Below are 19,937 nucleotides of genomic sequence, written 5' to 3'. Positions count from 1 at the left end.
CTCCCAGGTTCAAGTGATTCTCCTGCCTCAGCCTCCCAAGTAGCTGGGATTACAGGCATGTGCCACCATGCCTGGCTAATTTTTTGTATTTTTAGCAGATATGGGGTTTCTCCATGTTGGTCAGGCTAGTCTCAAACTCCTGACCTCAAGTCATCTGCCTGCTTCAGCCTCCCAAAGTGCTGGGATTACAGGCGTGAGCCGTCTCACTCGGCTGAGAATAGATTCTTTCAGTGATCACAACCTGATTATAAACTGGCTAGACCTGGGGGATAGAAAAAGAAAACTAAAAGTTAGAAAAGAGAAAGCCTCTGAATAACACTGTTCCTTTAAACAAAAAAAAAACCAACCAACCAAAAAAAAAAAAAAAAAAAAAAACCCAACAGTTATCTAATCTGTTTTACCATAGTAACAGCTTGCCTCTAAATAAACTGTAACCACAGATATCTTCAACCCTGTTTCGGTTTCACTCTGTGTAAGCTGAATGTGTTTCTTTCATGATTGATGATTGCAGAGTACAATAAACCTGCAGCCAGTGGTAATAAAACGAAGTGTCTGCTAGTCTATATTGAGTGAGTAATCTCTCCTCCAACCTACCTCTATTTGTGACAGTAAATTGTCAGAATGAAGCACGTCACTTTCTTAAATCAATTTTCCGTTTCAGAATGTTCTCCCATTTGCCATAAGCCATTCAGTATTTATAGACTCTCCAAACATCCCTAGGAAAATGAAATGAGGAGGCTTTGGTGACTGTGATAGCATCTTGAGGAACTGCCTGTTGCCTAGTGATAAAAATTTGCAGAGAGAGGTTTTAGGAAAGCTACACTTATCTCAGACCATGTATTAGAAAAAAGAAAGAAGAGCTTGCCTGGGAAGAGCTAGCAGCAATTGTGACTCAGGTCTTACTATCCTCTAATTGTATTATTGTTCAATTTTAGAACTCTAATGGAAGATGTGGGCTTTATACCATAGAAAAGAAGAGGAAGTAATTTTAGTAAAATACCTATTCGAAAGGTGTCCAGAATAAAAGCTAGGCAAACAGCCTACATCTAACCATGGGTCATCCCACTGTATGTTCATCCCCTCCCCTGAAATAATTACCATTCTGATACTGTGCTTTTAACTTCTTTGCTTTCATTTCTTTTCTTTTCTTCTTCTTTTTTTTTTTTACTTGAGATGGAGTCTCACTCCATCACCCAGGCTGGAGTGCAGTGGTGCGATCTAGGCTCACTGCAACCTCTGCCTCCGAATTCAAGTGATTCTCCTGCCCCCGCCTCCTGAGTAGCTGGGATCACAGGTGCATGCCACCACGCCCGGCTAATTTTTGTATTTTTAGTAGAGACAGGTTTCACCATGTTGGCCAGGATGGGCTCAATCTCCTGACCTGTGTTCCATCTGCCTGGGCCTCCCAAAGTGCTGGAAATACAGGAGTGAGCCATTGCACCCAGCCTTCTTTCATTTCTGTATTGTTTTACGTAATATCTAATATTTATATATATTAAAATGAAAATATTTTCTGTTGTTTTAATGCTATAGAAAATATCAGATATCATCTTTTGAGACTTACTCATTTCAATGAGTTTTATTTTGCATAGATTAAAATTTGATAACATTGAGAATTGCTAAGAATAAGTCTGAGGTTTCAGAGGAACCCAGAGATAAGTTCTGAAGCTTCAGGTGTACCAGCTGGTGCGTGAACTCTCCTCGTAGTCCAGCAGAGGGTGCAGTGCTCCCACCTGAGCAGGTGATGTGCTGAACAGGATTATGCATGGCATAAATTCATGGAGCCAAGGGACATTAGAAAGAAGATGGGGCAAAGAACCCAAATCATGTTTCCAGTATACTGTCAACCAAAAAGACCACACCACAGCCAGATCCAACCAGCTAGAGAAAACAAAATCAGAGACAGAGCATAGAGAAATTGCTATGGGGGCTAGAATATAGAGGTTTGTACTGCCTTATATGAGATCTGAAACCTTACCCAAGAGTGGGAAAGAAGCTTTTAAATGGTGCTAAACCTGCTTATACACCTGGTTTTTGACACCCTGATGTTATTTTCTGAGTTTGGTTGGAAGGTCCATTGCTGCTCTTGTTGTAAGCTGAGTCCTAGACATTCACAGCCCACCTCACACTCCACTGGCTGTATTCCTTTTCAGAGCCCTGAACAAAACCTTCATGGATAAAAGGAGCCTCATCTTATCCCGTTCTACTTTTGCTGGATCTGGCAAATTTGCTGCTCACTGGTTGGGGGACAATGCAGCCACATGGGATGACCTCCGATGGTCTATCCCCAGTATCCTTGAGTTCAACCTGTTTGGCATCCCCATGGTAAGCCTTATTTCCAACCAGGGAATTTTAACCCTTTGTCTTTTGACATTCTTTTAATTAGCAGTCTTAGAGATTATCTGAAAAACCAAGAAGCATGTTCCAAGGTGGTATGTATTGGGAAAATCAATTTTTATGTGTTACGTGAGGTAGCTTCTGAAGTTAGAATGGTAGTACTTTATCATTGAGTTGTCATCTGTGGAATCTCTGAAGATAGGAAGGAGACACTATGAATAAAATGTATTAGGATCACAGGAAAATTCCATCAAGAGAGCATTAGTAAATAAGAAAGTACGCAAAGAGATCAAAAATTGACACCCTATCGTCAAAATTGAAAGAGCTAGAGGAGCAAGATCAAAAAACCTCAAAGTCTAGCAGAAGACAAGAAATAGCTAAGATCAGAGCAGAACTGAAGGAGATAGAGACACAAAAAACCCTTCAAAAAATCAATAAATCCAGGAGCTGGTTTTTTGAAAAGATCAGCAAAATAGACAGACCACTAGCCAGATTAATAAAAAAGAAAAGAGAGAATAACCAAATTGATGCAATAAAAAACGATAAAGGGGATATCACCACAGATTCCACAGAAATTCAAACCATCATCAGAGATTATTACAAACAACTCTATGCACATAAACTAATAAACCTGGAAGAAATGGATAAATTCCTGGACAGTTGCCTCCTCCCAAGCATAAACCAGGAAGAAGCCGAAACCCTGAACAGACCCATAACAAGGTCTGAAGTTGAGGCAGCAATTAAGAGCTTACCACCCAAAAAAAGCCCAGGTCCAGATGGGTTCACAGCTGAATTCTACCAGACATACAAAGAGGAGCTGGTACCATTCCTTCTGAACTATTCCAAACAATACAAAAAGACGGAATTCTTCCCAAATCATTTTATGACACCAACATCATCCTGATTCCAAAACCCGGCAGAGACTCAACAAGAAAAGAAAACTTCAGGCCAATATCCATGATGAACATAGATGCAAAAATCTTCAATAAAATACTGACAAGCCGATTTCAACAGCACATCAAAAAGCTTATCCACCATGATCAAGTAGGCTTCATCCCGGGGATGCAAGGCTGGTTCAACATACGCAAGTCTATAAACGTAATTCACCACATAAACAGAACCAAAGACAAAAACCACATGATTATCTAAATTGATGCAGAGAAGGCCTTTGACAAAATTCAACAGCCCTTTATGCTAAACACCCTCAATAAGCTAGGTATCGATGGAACGTATCACAAAATAATAAAAGCTATTTATGACAAACCAACAGCCAATATCATACTGAATGGGCAAAAACTGGAAGCATTCCTCTTGAAATGTGGCATCAGACAAGGATGCCCTCTCTCACCACTGCTATTCAATATAGCATTAGAAGTTCTAGCCAGAGCAATCAGGCAAGAAAAAGAAATAAAGGGCATTCAAATAGGAAAGGAGGAAGTCAAATTGTCTCTATTTACAGACGACATGATTGTATATCTAGAAGACCCCATCGTCTCAGCCCCAAATCTCCTGAAACTGATAAGCAACTTCAGCAAAGTCTCAGGATACAAAATCAATGTGCAAAAATCACATGCATTCCTATACACCAATAACAGACTTAAAGAGAGCCAAATCAAGAACAAACTTCCATTCACAATTGCCACAAAGAGAATAAAATACCTAGGAATACAACTAACAAGGAACGTAAAGGACCTCTTCAAGGAGAACTACAAGCCACTGCTCAACGAAATAAGAGAGGACACAAACAGATGGAGAAACCTTCCATGTTCATGGTTAGGAAGAATCAATATCGTGAAAATGGCCATACGGCCCAAAGTAATTTACAGATTCAATGCTATCCCTGTCAAGCTACCAATGACCTTCTTTGCAGAACTGGAAAAAACCACGTTAAACTTCATATGGAACCAAAAGAGAGCCCACATAGCCAAGTCAATTCTAAGCACAAAGAGCAAAGCGGGAAGCATCACACTACCGGACTTCAAACTATACTACAGGGTTACAGTAATCAAAACAGCATGATACTGGTACCAAAACAGAGATATAGACCAATGGAACAGAACAGAGGTCTTGGAGGCAACACAACATATCTACAACCATCTCATCTTTGACAAACCAGACAAAAACAAGCAATGGGGAAAGGATTCCCTGTTCAATAAATGGTGTTGGGAAAGCTGGCTAGCCATGTGCAGAAAGCAGAAACTTGACCCCTTCCTGACACCTTACATTAAAATTAACTCCAGATGGATTAAAGACTTAAACATAAGACCTAACACCATAAAAACCCTAGAAGAAAATCTAGGCAAAACCATTCAGGACATAGGTGTAGGCAAGGACTTCATGACCAAAACACCAAAAGCATTGATAACAGAAGCCAAAATAGACAAATGGGACCTAATCAAACTCCACAGCTTCTGCACAGCAAAAGAAACAGTCATTAAAGTGAATCGGCAACCAACAGAATGGGAAAAAATTTTTGCAGTTTACCCATCTGACAAAGGGCTGATATCCAGAATTTACAAAGAACTAAAACAGATTTACAAGAAAAAAACGAACAAGCCTATTCAAAAGTGGGCAAAGGATATGAACAGACACTTTACAAAAGAAGACATACATGAGGCCAACAAATATATGAAAAAACGCTCATCATCACTGGTCATCAGAGAAATGCAAACCAAAACAACATTGAGATACCATCTCACGCCAGTTAGAATGGTGATCATTAAAAACTCTGGAGACAACAGATGCTGGAGAGGGTGTGGAGAAATAGGAACACTTTTGCACTGTTGGTGGGAGTGTAAATTAGTTCAACCATTGTGGAAGACAGTGTGGCGATTCCTCAAGGACCTAGGAATAGAAATTCCATTTGACCCAGCAATCCCATTACTGGGTATATATCCAAAGGATTACAAATCATTCTACTATAAGGACACGTGCACACGAATGTTCATTGCAGCACTGTTTACAATAGCAGAGACCTGGAACCAACCCAAATGCCCATCGACGATAGACTGGATAGGAAATATGTGGCACATATACACTATGGAATGTTATGCAGCCATCAAAAACAATGAGCTTGGGTCCTTTGTAGGGACATGGATAAACCTGGAAACCATCATTCTCAGCAAACTGACAGAAGAGCAGAAGATCAAACGCCGCATGTTCTCACTCATAGGCGGGTGTTGAACAATGAGAACACATGGACACAGGGAGGGGAGCACTACACACTGGGGTCAGTTGGGGGGAAATAGGGGAGGGACGGTGGGGGGTGGGAAGCTGGGGAGAGATAGCAAGGGGAGAAATGCCAGAGGTAGGTGATGGGGAGGAAGGCAGCAAATCACACTGCCACGTGTGTACCAAGAAACAATTTTGCATGTTCTTCACATGTACCCCAAAACCTAAAATGCAATAAAATAAATAAATGGGGAAAAAAAAAAGAAAGTATGAAACTGGGAACTGAATATTAAGGAAGATCCTCAACACAAAGACCATTGTTTGCTTTCAATGAGTCCGTGATGCATTCTATCTTGTTTCTCTCATTTGGCTGAGAGCATGCTCTGTGACTCTGGGATCTCCTTAGCATGGAATGATGTGACTGAGAGGTTCTCCTTTCCCTTATTTTATAAGTACTCAGTATATGCTTTCACCTCTTGTTGACCAGTGTGCTGGTATGTGTGTTAATTCTCCAGGTAGGTGCCAACATCTGTGGTTATAACAACAATGTCACAGAGGAGCTCTGCAGAAGGTGGATGCAGCTTGGAGCATTTTATCCACTATCAAGGAATCACAATGGGCCTGGGTTCAGGGTAAGGTCTCCAAGAGGAGTGATGGAAACATTTTGGATTAGCTAATCTACTTGCTTTTAAAGAGGATTTGAGGAAAATATTACTAAAGTTTGCCCCTAACTGCAGAAGAAGGATAAAAATGTCTTGTGTGATAGCCTTAAAAAGCAGGCTATCAATCAAGGTGAGCGTGCATTGAAAGGGATATGTATATGCTGAATGATTTTATTCTTGGAAACTTATCAACAAAGTGAGGTTTGTTAAAATTTCCATGTTGCTGCCATCACTTCTGTTACGACTTTATATATGATAGGACAATTGGAATTTGTGGGTATTTTATTTCAATTAATACAAGGGAAATCCCTCATAGGTAAGGAGGAGGAAGGAGAAAGAATATAAAGAGGCTTAGGCCAGTCATCTCAAAATTGCTTTCACCTTGTTACATCATTCTACCTTTCTATGAAGAGTCTGGAAGACTTCCCAACTATTTCTCATGACTCATCCCACCTTTATCTTCATCCACCCAAAATAGTATTTTTGATGGGGCAAAATAGTATTTTTGATGGGCATATAGAAGTGCGTTCAAAGTCCCCCATTAGGAGGTGTTTATGATGATGGAAGAAGCAAGTAGGGTGAGATGCCCTTTCTTTTAATAAAGTCATCTTACATTGAAATATTACCAATTGAGTGGTTTAGGTCTTAATAGGTTCATTAGAATTAACTTCCTAAAGATCATTTTAGCTCAAGCTCTCGACTTTGTCTTTAACTCAGGAAGGATTAACAGTCAAACCTTCAAAGTATTTTCTCCCTGGGCTTTTCTGGCCACTTGTGATCTAGAGAGAGATGAACTATTTCTAAATGTCTAAGCAGGTGCTTGGGAGCAGGTGGGTGGGTGTTCTTCATGAAGCTGTGTCCTGGAAGACTTACGTAGATAAGAGCACTCAGATTACCCAGGAAGCTAGGTTTAAGCACACGTTTTCTTTTGACTAAACTAGTTCTATTCAATAAAATTATAAGGAGAGCCACATATGTCAGTTTAAATTTTAAAAGTAGAAATTTATTTATTTATTTGTTTGTTTCTTTATTTATTTTTTGATGGAGTCTAGCTCTGTCACCCAGGCTGGAATGCAGTGATGTAATCTTGGCTCACTGCAACCTCTGCCTCCTGGGTTAAGCAATTCTCCTCCCGAAGTAGCTGGGATTACATGCACCCACCGCCATGCCCCATTAATTTTTGTATTTTGGGTAGAGATGGGGTTTCGCCGTGTTGGCCAGGCTGGTGTCGAACTCCTGACCTTGTAATCTGCCCATTTTGGCCTCCCAAAGTGCTGGGACTACAAGTGTGAGCCACCATGCCTGGCAACAGGGACATTATTTTAAAAATACTTTATATAGCTCCATGTGTATATATATATATGTGTATATTAAATAGATTATCATTTCAACCTGTGTTTAACACAATATATTGTTAATGAGCTATATTATGTCCTTTTCATTCCACCAAGCCTTCACTATTTGGTATGCATTTTACACTTGTAGCATATTTCAATTCGTATGCTTAGATTTTCTGTATGCAGTTGAAGTAAAATGCAATTCTACCAAAGCAATAAAGTTGGTTTTATGGAAAACATTTACATTGATTCAGTTTTAAGATTTATATTTAAATTAACTATCATCAAATAAAATGGAAAGTTTACTTCCTCAGTCTCAGTAAACACAGTTCAAGCATTCAACAGCTTCCTGTGGTTCGTGGCCAGCAGAGCAGACAGCACAGCTCTGGACTTTCTCAGTTGATAACCAGGGTGATGGAGGCTGTGGAGTGTTATTCTCTTTAATGTCTGGCTTCAGAGTTTTTATGAGCCTTACACTGGGAGCATAGAGTGGTCTCATGGGATCATTTTATTTAGAAGGGGAGAAATGGGCTTCTTAGGGAATAAAAGAAAAAAAACGTTTAGGTGGCTTTATCCAAAACTCAATATAGGATGACACGTTAAAAGATGATGTGTATGTCTTTTTTTTTTTTTTGAGTCGGAGTTTCGCTCTTGTTACCCAGGCTGGAGTGCAATGGGGCAATCTCAGCTCACCGCAACCTCCGCCTCCTGGGTTCAGGCAATTCTCCTGCCTCAGCCTCCTGAGTAGCTGGAATTACAGGCAAGCGCCACCATGCCCAGCTAATTTTTTTTTGTATTTTTAGTAGAGACAGGGTTTCACCATGTTGACTAGGATGGTCTCGATCTCTTGACTTCGTGATCCACCCGCCTCGGCCTCCCAAAGTGCTGGGATTACAGGCGTGAGCCACTGCGCCCGGCCAATGTGTATGTCTTTCACATCTTCCAAATTACATGGAAAATGAACAAAATGAATGCTGACCATTGATGGAAAATTTCCATCTCTGGATCCTAGGAAAATTAGATTTCTCTTCTAAAGGGTTTTTTTTTTTTTTTTACTCTTGAATAAAATTTGCTAAAAACCATCTTTATAATTTATTTGCACAAGGTATGTGAAAGAACAATTAGAGGTCGCTAATCTTTGGGTTAGGGAAAATAAAACAAATGCTGATGGTGGAAACATTACAGATAAAACTGGATGTAAAATTTTAAAATTAACATTCATACAAGCATATGGAAAGAAAATAATGGATTACAGACCACAGTGGCAGGTAATGTGGCTTATAAGGCAATGGATTTATTTTTTTTAGTAGTTGTACAACTTGTATTATTTTCCAAATAAAATATTATGAGAAACTTCAATAGGGAAGAGAACAACACTCACTGGGCCAGGTGGGAGAGGTGGAGGGGAGTGGAGGGGAGGGACAGTGGGACAGGGGCAGGGAGGATGGGGAGGGATAACACTGAGAGAAATGCCTGATGTAGGCGTTCATATAATAATAATAGTAATAATTGGGCGAGCACGGTGGCTCATGCCTGTAATCCCAGCACTTTGGGAGGCCAAGGTGGGTGGATCATCTGAGGTCGGGAGTTTAAGACCAGCCTGACCAACATGGAGAAACACCACCTCTACTAAAAATACAAAATTAGCCAGGTGAGGTGGCACATGCCTGTAATCCCAGCTACTCAGGAGGCTGAGGCAGGAGAATCGCTTGAACCCGGGAGGTAGAGGCTGCGGTGAGCCAAGATTGCACCATTGCACTCCAGCCTGGGCAACAGGAGTGAAAGTTTGCCTCAATAAATAAATGAATGAATGAATGAATGAATGAATGAATGAATGAATGAAAACAAATAAATAAATAGATAGATAAATAAATTGGAGCAGCCCTGGAGGAAGCAGTTCCCACTTCTCCATGGCAACCCGTGTGGGACTTCCATTTCACTCTGGGGCTGCTACAAGCTGCCCTCAGAAGATAGAAACCAAATTTAAACTCTGCCACCTGCTTGCAATTCTACGTTGGGAAACTCATATAATTCTTGGTATTGTTTTCTCATGTATAAAATGAACGAGTAGGACCAATATCTTTTCAGTTTTAGAAATGCTTTGGTGTTTCATAAGTAGGAGAAAGTGGTTACTTTCATCTGGGAAATCTTCTTATTGTAAGAGAACTTCTAAATCAGGATGGAAAGGAATATTCAGCCATTGCTTCCGTTTTCTCCTAGGACCAGGATCCTGCTGCCTTTGGTGCTGACTCCCTGCTGCTGAATTCCTCCAGACATTATCTGAACATCCGCTACACCTTACTGCCCTATCTCTACACCCTTTTCTACCGTGCACACACCCGGGGAGACACGGTAGCAAGGCCCCTTGTACATGAGTGAGTTTCCTGATTCTCAAAGACACCCTTTCCGATTGTAGTGTCACTTGACTTTGTTTGTGGTAGCAAGGTTAGTTAGGATCTTCTTGTTACATAACGTGCTGTTGTCCTGTATTAGAGACTTCACCTGACTTCACTGTGTTACTCTTTACTAGGTTCTACCAGGACTCAGCCACGTGGGAGTTGCATGAGCAGTTCTTATGGGGACCTGGACTCCTCATCACACCTGTGTTATATGAAGTATGTTCATAATCTAAACAATAAGATGGGATATTGTACTTGTCCTCATGGTTCTATAGCTGTATAAGCTGGCTCCTGAGTATCTATGAATCTGCATTTGTATCAAAATATGCATATAAATGAGAGAGATCATGGAATTTTGGAAATTTAAAAAAAAAGTAAATCTTGGTCCCACTTTCACACCAAACAAAACAATTTTCATGGTGTAAAATTGCCTTAAAATTGAAGCCTGCATCCTTAAGCATATGGCTGTAGCATCGACAGTGGCTTTAAATACTTTGGGGTGCGTGTACTGAACTCTGTCTATATTTCCCTTTGTCCAGAGCAGGAGTGCTCTTGGATTGGGTTAGGCTGGGCTGGGAAGAGAGAATACCTATGGAGAAGTGAAGGGAGGGAGAGAGGAGTGCTGGGCAAAGGGAAGGCTGAACTCTGAAGTCCAAGTATGAAGGACCATGTGTATCTTATTAAGTGTGATTGGAAGCAGGGATGAGTGGCAAAGTACGGGGCAAGGATCAGGAAGGATTATGCTGATTTGCTTGTAAACATGAAATATTTCCAATGTACCCACGTCAAAGGCCCTTTGAGCTGGTGTTTTAGCCACACCATCTGATGACAGGTCTTGCTAATCAACCAGTGGCCCTGCTGGGAGGCTTTCCTGGGGCCTGGTGGTTTATCTCTCAAATGTCAAATTATGTGACCCAGTGAATGGACTTTCTCTGCTTCTCTTAGAAAGTGCAGCAGCATTGAAACAAAACAAATCATTTTTATTTGGGTAAATTGCTCAACCTTTGTGTTTCTGTGTTTTCCTTTGTAGAATGGGATGATCTCAGACCATCTCTCAGGATTGTTCAGATAAACACATGCAATGACGCCTGGAGGTGTTTTGTAACTGTAGAGAGGGGTATGCTAATGCTACTCATTGTTGTTGTTTACCTAGGGTGTGGACGAAGTGAAAGCATATATACCTGATGCCACCTGGTATGACTATGAGACCGTAAGTAAGGCAGCCCCAGTTCGCTCAGAAACCCGCCTCTAGCAGAGGACAATTCTAAAGCAGCAGTCTTGGGAGCTTGCCATAGAATAATAGTACAAGATTTATAGTTAGTTGATTGTGGTCCTTTTTGGTGAGAAATGCATCTTAGTTGATTCAGGATGGTGCAACAGAACACCTTACACTGGGTAATTTATAAGCAACATGCATTTATTGCTCACAGTTCTGGAGGCTGGCAAGTCCAAGATCAAGGTGCTGACAGATTCTGTGTCTGGAGAAGGCTCACTCTGTTTCATTGATGGCACCTCCTTGCTCTTCCCTCATGACTTAATCACCTCATAAAAGGCCCCACCCCTTAATACTATCACTCTGGGTATTAAGTTTCCACATGTAAATTTTGGGGTACACCAGCATTCAGACCATAGCAGAAGGCCTTTCCAAGTGTACAATGAAATAATTCGAATAACTGTAATATGTTTATGGAAATCCATTATATCAACCTGGCTGTTGTGTTCCTATCAGGACTAGGTTTTGCCATTTGGCTGTGATAACCTAAAACTGAAGCCCAGGTGTGGAATGACAGCATGACATAATATAAAGAAATAGAGGGGGCTGGAGTGTCTGCTCTGCTCTCTGCTACCCATATGCTTTCAGCAAGCCACTTCACTTTGGGGGTCTCTGTCACTTCTTTAAAATATGTCAACTGAACGAGAGGATATCTAAGGTCCCTCCTAGCTGAAACAGCTTATTACCTGATCTACCTTTTACTGTTGTTGCTGATTAGGGAGTGGCCATCCCATGGAGGAAACAGTTTGTGAATATGCTCCTCCCAGGTGATAAGATAGGACTTCATCTGCGAGGGGGCTACATATTTCCCACCCAGAAGCCAAACACAACCACAGAAGCCAGGTAAGCTCCTCACTTGTCTGAGGTATGACTATTCTAGTGCTCTAATGGAGCAGGGCATTATGAGAAAGACAGGTAGGGACAAAGAGTGGATGAGCCAAGGGGTAAGTCACCCATCAGTAATCTTCCCTCACTCCTTTCAAATTGATCCAAAATTAGCATCTTAGTCCTGATTTAGTAAATGGTAGTCTACCAAGGACATCTGCATAGTCCTTTACTTTGGGATTGAATCAGGTTATAGTACTAGTCAAAATAATCACTGAGGAGGATTTTCCTATGGCCAGAAATTGTCCTTAGGTATATTGCCTACTGTGTGAGAGAATTTGAGTTAAATAGGAGATAAAGGTTATCATGTGGAAGTCAACATAGTTTGGAGGTCAAGAGCTGAGATTCTGTAGAATCTGGGTTCAAGCCTTGGTACAGGCTACATACTACATATGTTTACCTTGGGCAACTTACTTGTCTGTGCTTCTGATTATTATTGGTAAACTGGAGATGATGATTGTTTGACTTTTTAGAGTTATGATGAGAATTAAATGAATTAATATAAATGATAATGTGTGTGAGACACTTAGAAGAATGCTTGGCACATGGTAAGCATCTAATAAGGCTAATTGTTGGTGTTGTGTATTGCAACCCAAACAGTTTTCAGTAGGAACTGCCTCTGTCCACCTGATCTGTCTTTTGTTGATCAGGTGTGTCCTCCCAATATCAACATCTCCTTAGTTTCTGGTATAGACTCTTGGATTATCTGTCCCTGGGGCATGACAGGGGCTGGTTTCACATAGTTCCATGTCATCTACATTCTCTGAAACAGGGAATTTCTCTTTTACAGCAGGAGGAATTCCCTGGGACTCATCATTGCCTTGGACTATAAGAGAGAAGCAAACGGGGAGCTGTACTGGGATGATGGTGTATCTAAAGGTAGACTTTCTCAAGGCACCATCATTGTGGGTCACTGTGGTTCTCCCTGAAAATTAATCCTCACAGGCTGCCCAGCATGGCACTAATCCTATTAGCGCTGTCATTTACATCTATAGCTTAGAATCGATGGGTTTAAATCCATTCTGAAAATTCTGTTAGCCAGGCACAATCCATTAAAATAGACTTCAAATGCACAAATTATATGTTATTGACTCTACCAAAGCAACTGACATTATTGAATGGGCTTAATTATTCTCTTCCTTGTATATTATTATTAATAACAAATAATCCACTTTGTTAATAGCTTTGGAAAATACTGCTTTGGTTTGAGGAAGAAATATCTAATTTGTATAGTGTACCTTTTCACTGTAAGATTTCCATATAAACACCTCACATGAACTTATGTGATTATATAAAAAGCCTGCCCTACATGGAACTAGTACATATTGTGTTGAGCTTGAGGAACTCATGATCCAGCAGGATAGATACAATGTACATGTACATAATAATAATGCAAATCAAAATGTTTTACATGCCAGCAAAATGGTACCACAGACTGACATGTGAATTTAGAGAAAATGATATAGGAAACATTTGCAGAAGTTTGAAAAAAATGCACAAAACTCAGATGAGCAGAGCTAGATGGTTGGTAAAGTAATTCCAGGTGAAACGAAGAGCCCGACTCCCCAGCTGCTCGGTTTTGCATAGTAATGGGTACTCCTCTGTCTTTCTTTTTTAGATGCTGTAACTGGAAAGCAGTATATTCTATATGATTTCTCTGTTACCTCTGTAAGTACTTTTTTTGAGGAACACACAGCATATGTTCCTTGCTGTGATGGCTCCTTGGGTTTTTGGTTTAATATAGACATGTGGTTATGTGTAACAGGGATAATGTTTTACTATCATGATTCCAAAAAGGATTTGAATTAACATGAAAATATTTAATGTGTGTCAGGTTTATAAGCTGCTACAAAACTGGTATGACTTCTGTGCAGAACCTTTTTTTCCTGGAAGAAAAGACCCTTTGCCTTTGAGTTTTATGTCATGTGTGCTGGCTTCCAAGATGCGTTTTTTTTTTTTTTTTTGAGGTTTGCAAGTGTATATGGGGTGTGGGTGGGTTAGTGAGTGGTGTAGAGCCTTTTTAAGATTCTTCCGTTACAGCTATCCTTTGTAGCACATAAAACTGGACCTTTGGCGCAGGTTATCAAGTAGTGGTTTTTAAAGGCTGGAAGATACAGAACGTCACTTGCCTCATATCTATTTCCCAAGGGGACTGAAAAAAGAAAGCAGCAAGGCTAGCAGAGAATGAGGGAATTCTGACTTGGTTTTCTTTGAAGTTTGATCATGTATGGGCAGAACTTTCTTTTGAGATGTCTCTCTTATTTCTCCTTTCTTTTAAATTATATATATATGACTATATATATGTGTATATATGTATAATATGTATATATAAGGTATATATAATGGTCTACTTGAAGATATATGTATATAATATATATCTTCAAGATATATATGATATAAATATATTATACATATTATATCATATATCTTCAAGTATTTATATATATATATATATATATATATATATATATATATATATATGTATCTTAAAGTAACCTTTTTATTTTGAGTTAAAGATCCCCATGTAGTTGTAAGAACTAGTACAGAGTTCCCATATACCCCTTTGCCCAGTTTCTCCTATGGACATCTTATAAACCTGTAGCACAGTTTCACATTGTGCTACAGGTTTATAAGAATGCTGGCATTGATGCTATCAAGGTATAGGACATTTCATTAGCACAAAGATTTCTCCCACTGCCCTTTAATAGCATGTCCACTTGCTTCCTCCCCCATCCCTTTTCAGCCCCTGACAACCAATCATCTGTTTGCCATTTCTATAAGTTTGTTCTTTCAAGAGTGTTCTGTAAAGAGAACTAAACAGTTTGCAATCTTTGGGATTGGCTTTTTCATTCAGCAGAGCTCCCTGAAAACCAACCCAAGTTGTGCAGCTTGCTCCTTTTTATTGCTGAGTAGTGTTCCAACTTATGGCTATATCACCTTTTAAAAATCACTCACTGGATAAAGAGTATCTGGGCTGGCTGCAGTCATGAGCTGTTACAAATAAATTAAAATTGTTACTAACACTCATGTATGGGTTTTGGTGTGAATGCATCTTTCTATTTCTCTGTGATAAGTGCCTAAGAGTGCAGTTTCTGGGTCTTATGGTAGTGCATGTTTAATTTTATAATAATCTTCCAAACTGTTTTCTAGAATGGCTGTAGCATTTTACATTTCCACCAGCAACATATGAGTGATCTAGTTTCTTTACATCACGGCCAGCATCTGATGTTGTCACTATCTTTTTTAAGCTTTTCTGATTGGGGTAATTATAGCTCAGTGTGTTTTTAATTTGTGTTTCTCTAATAGCTAATGACATTGAACATCTTTTCATAAATCTATTTACCATATATATATTTACATTCTTAATTTTGATGAATCTAATTTATCCTTATTTTCTTTATAAATTGTGCTTTTAGATGTCAAGTTTAAAATCTCTTTGCCAAGTTCTAGATTCTGAATATTACCTCGCATGTTAAAAAAATTATAGTCTGATCTTTTACATTTAAGTCTGTAATCTACTTTGAGTTAATTTTTATATACTATGTAAGATTTAGGTTGGGGTTTAACTTTTTGCCAGTTGCCCCAGCACCTTTGTTACAAAATCTGTCTTTGAAAAAAATCATTTGGGCATATATATATGGAACTTCTAATTTTTTTAAATCATCAAACCACCACTTTTTATTCAGTCTTAATTTCTACCTCCTTCTTTGTCATAGTTCCACTTTGTCACTTTTGTTCCTTAAATAAGCTATCTAATTTCCTGTGCTTCAGTCTCCTCATCTGAAAAATGAGGGTAATTATAGCTTCAACCTCATAGCCTGCCATGAAAATTGAATGAAGTAATACATGTAAAATGCTTAGAACAGGGCCTAGCACATAATACACACTCAAATATTCTTAGCTTTTATCATCACTGTTAGTAAAGTAAAAGGAAAAAGTTTCTTGGGCCCTTTTTGTGTATATGTGTATGTCTTTATCTTTGTGTGCCAATGAGTCTCTTATCTTTTTGTTTACTTTGTGAATACCTATTTTTCTGGTTGAAAATTCCACAGTGTCAGGGACATATTTCCTGAGTAATAGAATCAGTAAAGAACCAGTGAACCACAGCAAGCACAAAATATTACTTAAAAATTTAAGATCGATAAGAGTCTGAGTGAATGAGTTCCCTAGGTATGATCATCTAGCAACATTTGGAACTGCAGAGAAAAGGAAACTGCTTGAATCTCAAAAAATGAGACGTTGAGTGGTATTTGGGATAATAAGAGTCTGAAGTATGTGGTTCTAATCTGACTTTTTTTTTCCCTTCCAGAACCATCTACAAGCAAAGATTCTTTTTAATAATTATATGGACACTTACAACCTAATGTTTACAGACATCACAATCTTGGGAATGGACAAACAGCCAGCGAATTTTACCGTCTTATTGAATAATGTCACCATCTCCAGTCCAAGCGTTGTCTACAGTGCTTCCACAAAGGTAAGAGATGCTTCCATTCTGCAGGGCCCTTTCCAGAGACCCTGGCTCTGACAGCCGGCCCTACTTTGCTCTTTGAACTTTGGGCCATCAGACATAACTGATTTGCTGGGAGGTCCAACACATCACAGGGAGGATACAGCAGGAATGCGTGCATGCTAAAGAAAGAAAGGCCTCTCTGCTTTGTTTGTATCATAGCTCTGAAGAAGATAGTGGGAGTCGGAACCCTGAGAGAAGGAAGTTCTTCTCTGGGCAAAATTAAAATGAGACACTCTGATCCCAGCTGCATCACAGTGAATAGATTGTACAATGGGTATTTACGCATTTGTTCTCTCATTGAAGGTAGACTCTCTTCGTGAAACAGTTGATGCTTGTCCTTACTGTTTTAGGCTATTTTCATACAATTAATAAAATGTGAGTGGAGTAACACAAGGGGTAATCCAGTTTTTCTCTTGCTGAATGATTCTCTTACATTGCTAGTTGAATAGTTCAAGTTCTGGGAAATTCATTTTTTCTTAGGTCAGCCCCCTTCCATGTTGACAATACATAGAGTATAGGATAAGAGTTTGATTTCCAGAGTTAGACAGAATGGGGCCCCAATCCCAGCTCTTAGGATATTAAATCTCTCTGTATCTCAGTTTTCTATTCTATAAAATGGAGATAGTCATAACATTTACAGCATAGAACTACTCTTGGGATTAATGGAGATCAGGCTTACAAAGTGGTGATCACAGGGCTTGGCTTGTATAAATGCTCCATAACGTTTAGCTATTGTTGTTATTACCATTGTTATTAAATTGATAAGCATCACACTCAGAGGACAGTGAACCTAACAGTGATAGTCCTGCCTGTGATCTGTACTTGTTAACATGGTGAAGACTCTTCCCATCCAACATTTCCACAATGACTCCCTGAAGAGAGAAAGCCCAGGAATCAGCCAAGTTCCAAATATCTCATGGCAAACTGGTTTTGGAGGAAGGAATAGATACCCTTGTTCTAACTTTCAGAACCCCAGGCAAGAACTCTATCCAGGTGACTTTCCCTCCCTTCCTTTGTCACCATGAAGGTCTCTTTTCCCAGGTGGTAACCATCACTGATCTCCAAGGACTGGTACTGGGACAAGAATTCTCTATTAAGTGGAATCTTCCTGTCGATGACCTGGAGAAGTTCAACTGCTACCCTGATGATCCAATAGCCTCTGAGGAGAGTTGTAGGCAGCGGGGGTGTCTTTGGGAGGTAAATGACCAGAAATTACCACATTGATCAGGAAGTTGTAAAAACTGTCGCACAAGTAATTAGGCACCTAGAAAACACTTTGCAAATGTCTGTGGCTTGAAGGAAACAAGGATATTGTGCAACATGTCTTTTGCCAACTCTACATGATAGGTCATCACTATTTCCCTCAGATATCCTGAATCAGAAGGAACTTACTGCCATTCTCATTGCCACTCCAGCCATATCATTAAAAACTCAATTTTAAATATAATAATGTATGTTGGGTATGCGTTATGCATTGCATATATATATTTTTTTCTATTGGAGAACACAAGCAGGAAGGGTAAGTTCAGGCTGTTGTTCCTCTCTATTTGAACAATAGAGAAAATAAAAACTAGAAAGAACAAGTGATTTCCTCTAGATTACATAGGAGACAATAAGAACCCTGGGAGTAGAATTGTGTGTGGAGGCTCCCGTCTCCAGATCAAACTTCCTGCTGCTCTGTCACTGTTCACTCATTATAGAAGGCCAATAGGTGTGTTTTAAAAATGGATGTGTTCATTTACTAGGGCTACCATGACGGAGTACCACAAACTGAGTGGCAGAGAATGACAGGAACTTATTCCCTCACAGTTCTAGAGTCTAGAAGCGAGACCATGGTGTCAGTGGAGTTGGTGCCCTCTGAGGACTTTGAGGGAGCATCTGGTCCATGGTCCTCCCCTAACTGCTGGTGGCTTCCTGACAATGTTTGGTATTTCTTAGCTTGTAGATGTATCACCCTACTCTCTGTCATCATGGTCACATGTGTACATGTCTGTCTCTGTGTCCAAATTTTCCTTATTAATAAGGATACCAGTAATATTGGATCAGGGCCTATCCCAAAGACCTCATTTTAACTTGTTCATTGCAGAACGCTATTTCCAAATAGTCACATTTAGAGGTATCAGGGGTTAGGACTTAACATCTCTTTGGGGGACACAATTCAACCCATAACCATGGACATGGTGTCAGAGACTTAGTTTGTGTTAACCAACTTCTTCAGTACAGTGTGGTATCAGAGGCTGAGCAAGACTTTCTCCTGTTGTTCCAGCACACATCTACTCCTGGCGTGCCCACCTGTTACTATGACACCATCCCTAATTATGCTGCCAGTGACATTCAGTACCAGTCCACTAGCATCACTGCAAACCTTTCCTTCCTGGCGGCCCCTGAGTTAGCACAAGCTGAGGAGTCTGGAAGGACAGCACCAATACCACCACTGCCATCAAGGGATGTGCCACCTCCCACTGCAGCAGCTGCTGTCGCCGCCTCTGATTCTCCCTCTGCAAAGATTAGCTTCCTCCGCCTGAGCGTGATCTATCACACAGCAAACATGCTGCAGGTCAAGGTAAAGACCATAGTGCAGATTCTGGTTCTCAATATGGAGTTTTTAACTCACAGTTCTGTATGGATAGAAGTCACTGAAACAATAAAAACATTTTTTTTTTCTTTTTGAGACAGTCTCCCATTGTCACCCAGGTTGGAGTACAGGGGCACAATCTCAGCTCACTCTAACCTCTGCCTCCCTGGCTCAAGCTAGCTTCCTGCCTCAGCCTCCCAAGTAGCTGAAACTATAGGTGTGCACCATCACATCGGGTTAATTTTTGTGTTTTTTTGTAGAGATGGGATTTCACCATATTTCCCAGGCTGGTCTCAAATGTCTGACCTCAAGCTATCCACCTGCCTTGGCCTCCCAAAGTGCTGGCATTACAGGCAGGAGCCACTATGCCCAGCTGAAACAGCTTTTCATGCAAATCCCTCATTTTACAGATGAGGGAGCTAAGGCCTGTAGAGAGGTAAAAATCAGAAAGTAGACGGTAGAGCCAGGATGTGGTCTTAAATCTACAAGGACTGTGAATTCCCTGTAATGATGAGTATTCTTGGTCATAAACATCATCAAAGAATCACCCTTTAGCTCTGAGAAAAATGTGTCTGCTTTGTGGCAAACTCATATGAGAGGCATTAACTTAATTCCAATATTATAGTTATTTCTCTAGCAGTGGTTCTCAAACTTTAGTGTGCCTCAGAATTACCTTCAGATCATTTTAAAACCCAGATTTCTGGTCCTCACCCCTGGGGTTTCCAATTCAGTAGGCCTGGGCTGGGACCTAGCCTGATAATTTGCCTGCCTGCTTTCCTTCCTTC

At 40.1% G+C, this 19,937-nt stretch overlaps 1 protein-coding gene across 1 annotated transcript in view; it reads left to right on the top strand.

Moving 5' to 3' along the window:
- The window catches only part of LOC108291166 (probable maltase-glucoamylase 2), a 124,983-nt gene that overhangs the window by 39,911 nt on the left and 65,135 nt on the right, over nucleotides 1–19,937 (top strand). Inside the window, 11 exon segments of the mRNA XM_017511348.2 lie at nucleotides 2,154–2,325; nucleotides 6,024–6,140; nucleotides 9,728–9,882; nucleotides 10,038–10,122; nucleotides 11,060–11,116; nucleotides 11,898–12,022; nucleotides 12,855–12,943; nucleotides 13,683–13,732; nucleotides 16,374–16,541; nucleotides 17,619–17,774; nucleotides 18,844–19,140. Coding sequence (XP_017366837.1) covers nucleotides 2,154–2,325; nucleotides 6,024–6,140; nucleotides 9,728–9,882; nucleotides 10,038–10,122; nucleotides 11,060–11,116; nucleotides 11,898–12,022; nucleotides 12,855–12,943; nucleotides 13,683–13,732; nucleotides 16,374–16,541; nucleotides 17,619–17,774; nucleotides 18,844–19,140 — 1,471 coding nt within the window.

This window comes from Cebus imitator, unplaced genomic scaffold, assembly GCF_001604975.1.
Source record: "Cebus imitator isolate Cc_AM_T3 unplaced genomic scaffold, Cebus_imitator-1.0 Scaffold446, whole genome shotgun sequence".
Taxonomy (NCBI): domain Eukaryota; kingdom Metazoa; phylum Chordata; class Mammalia; order Primates; family Cebidae; genus Cebus; species Cebus imitator.
This window is presented reverse-complemented; position numbering and strand designations above follow the sequence as displayed.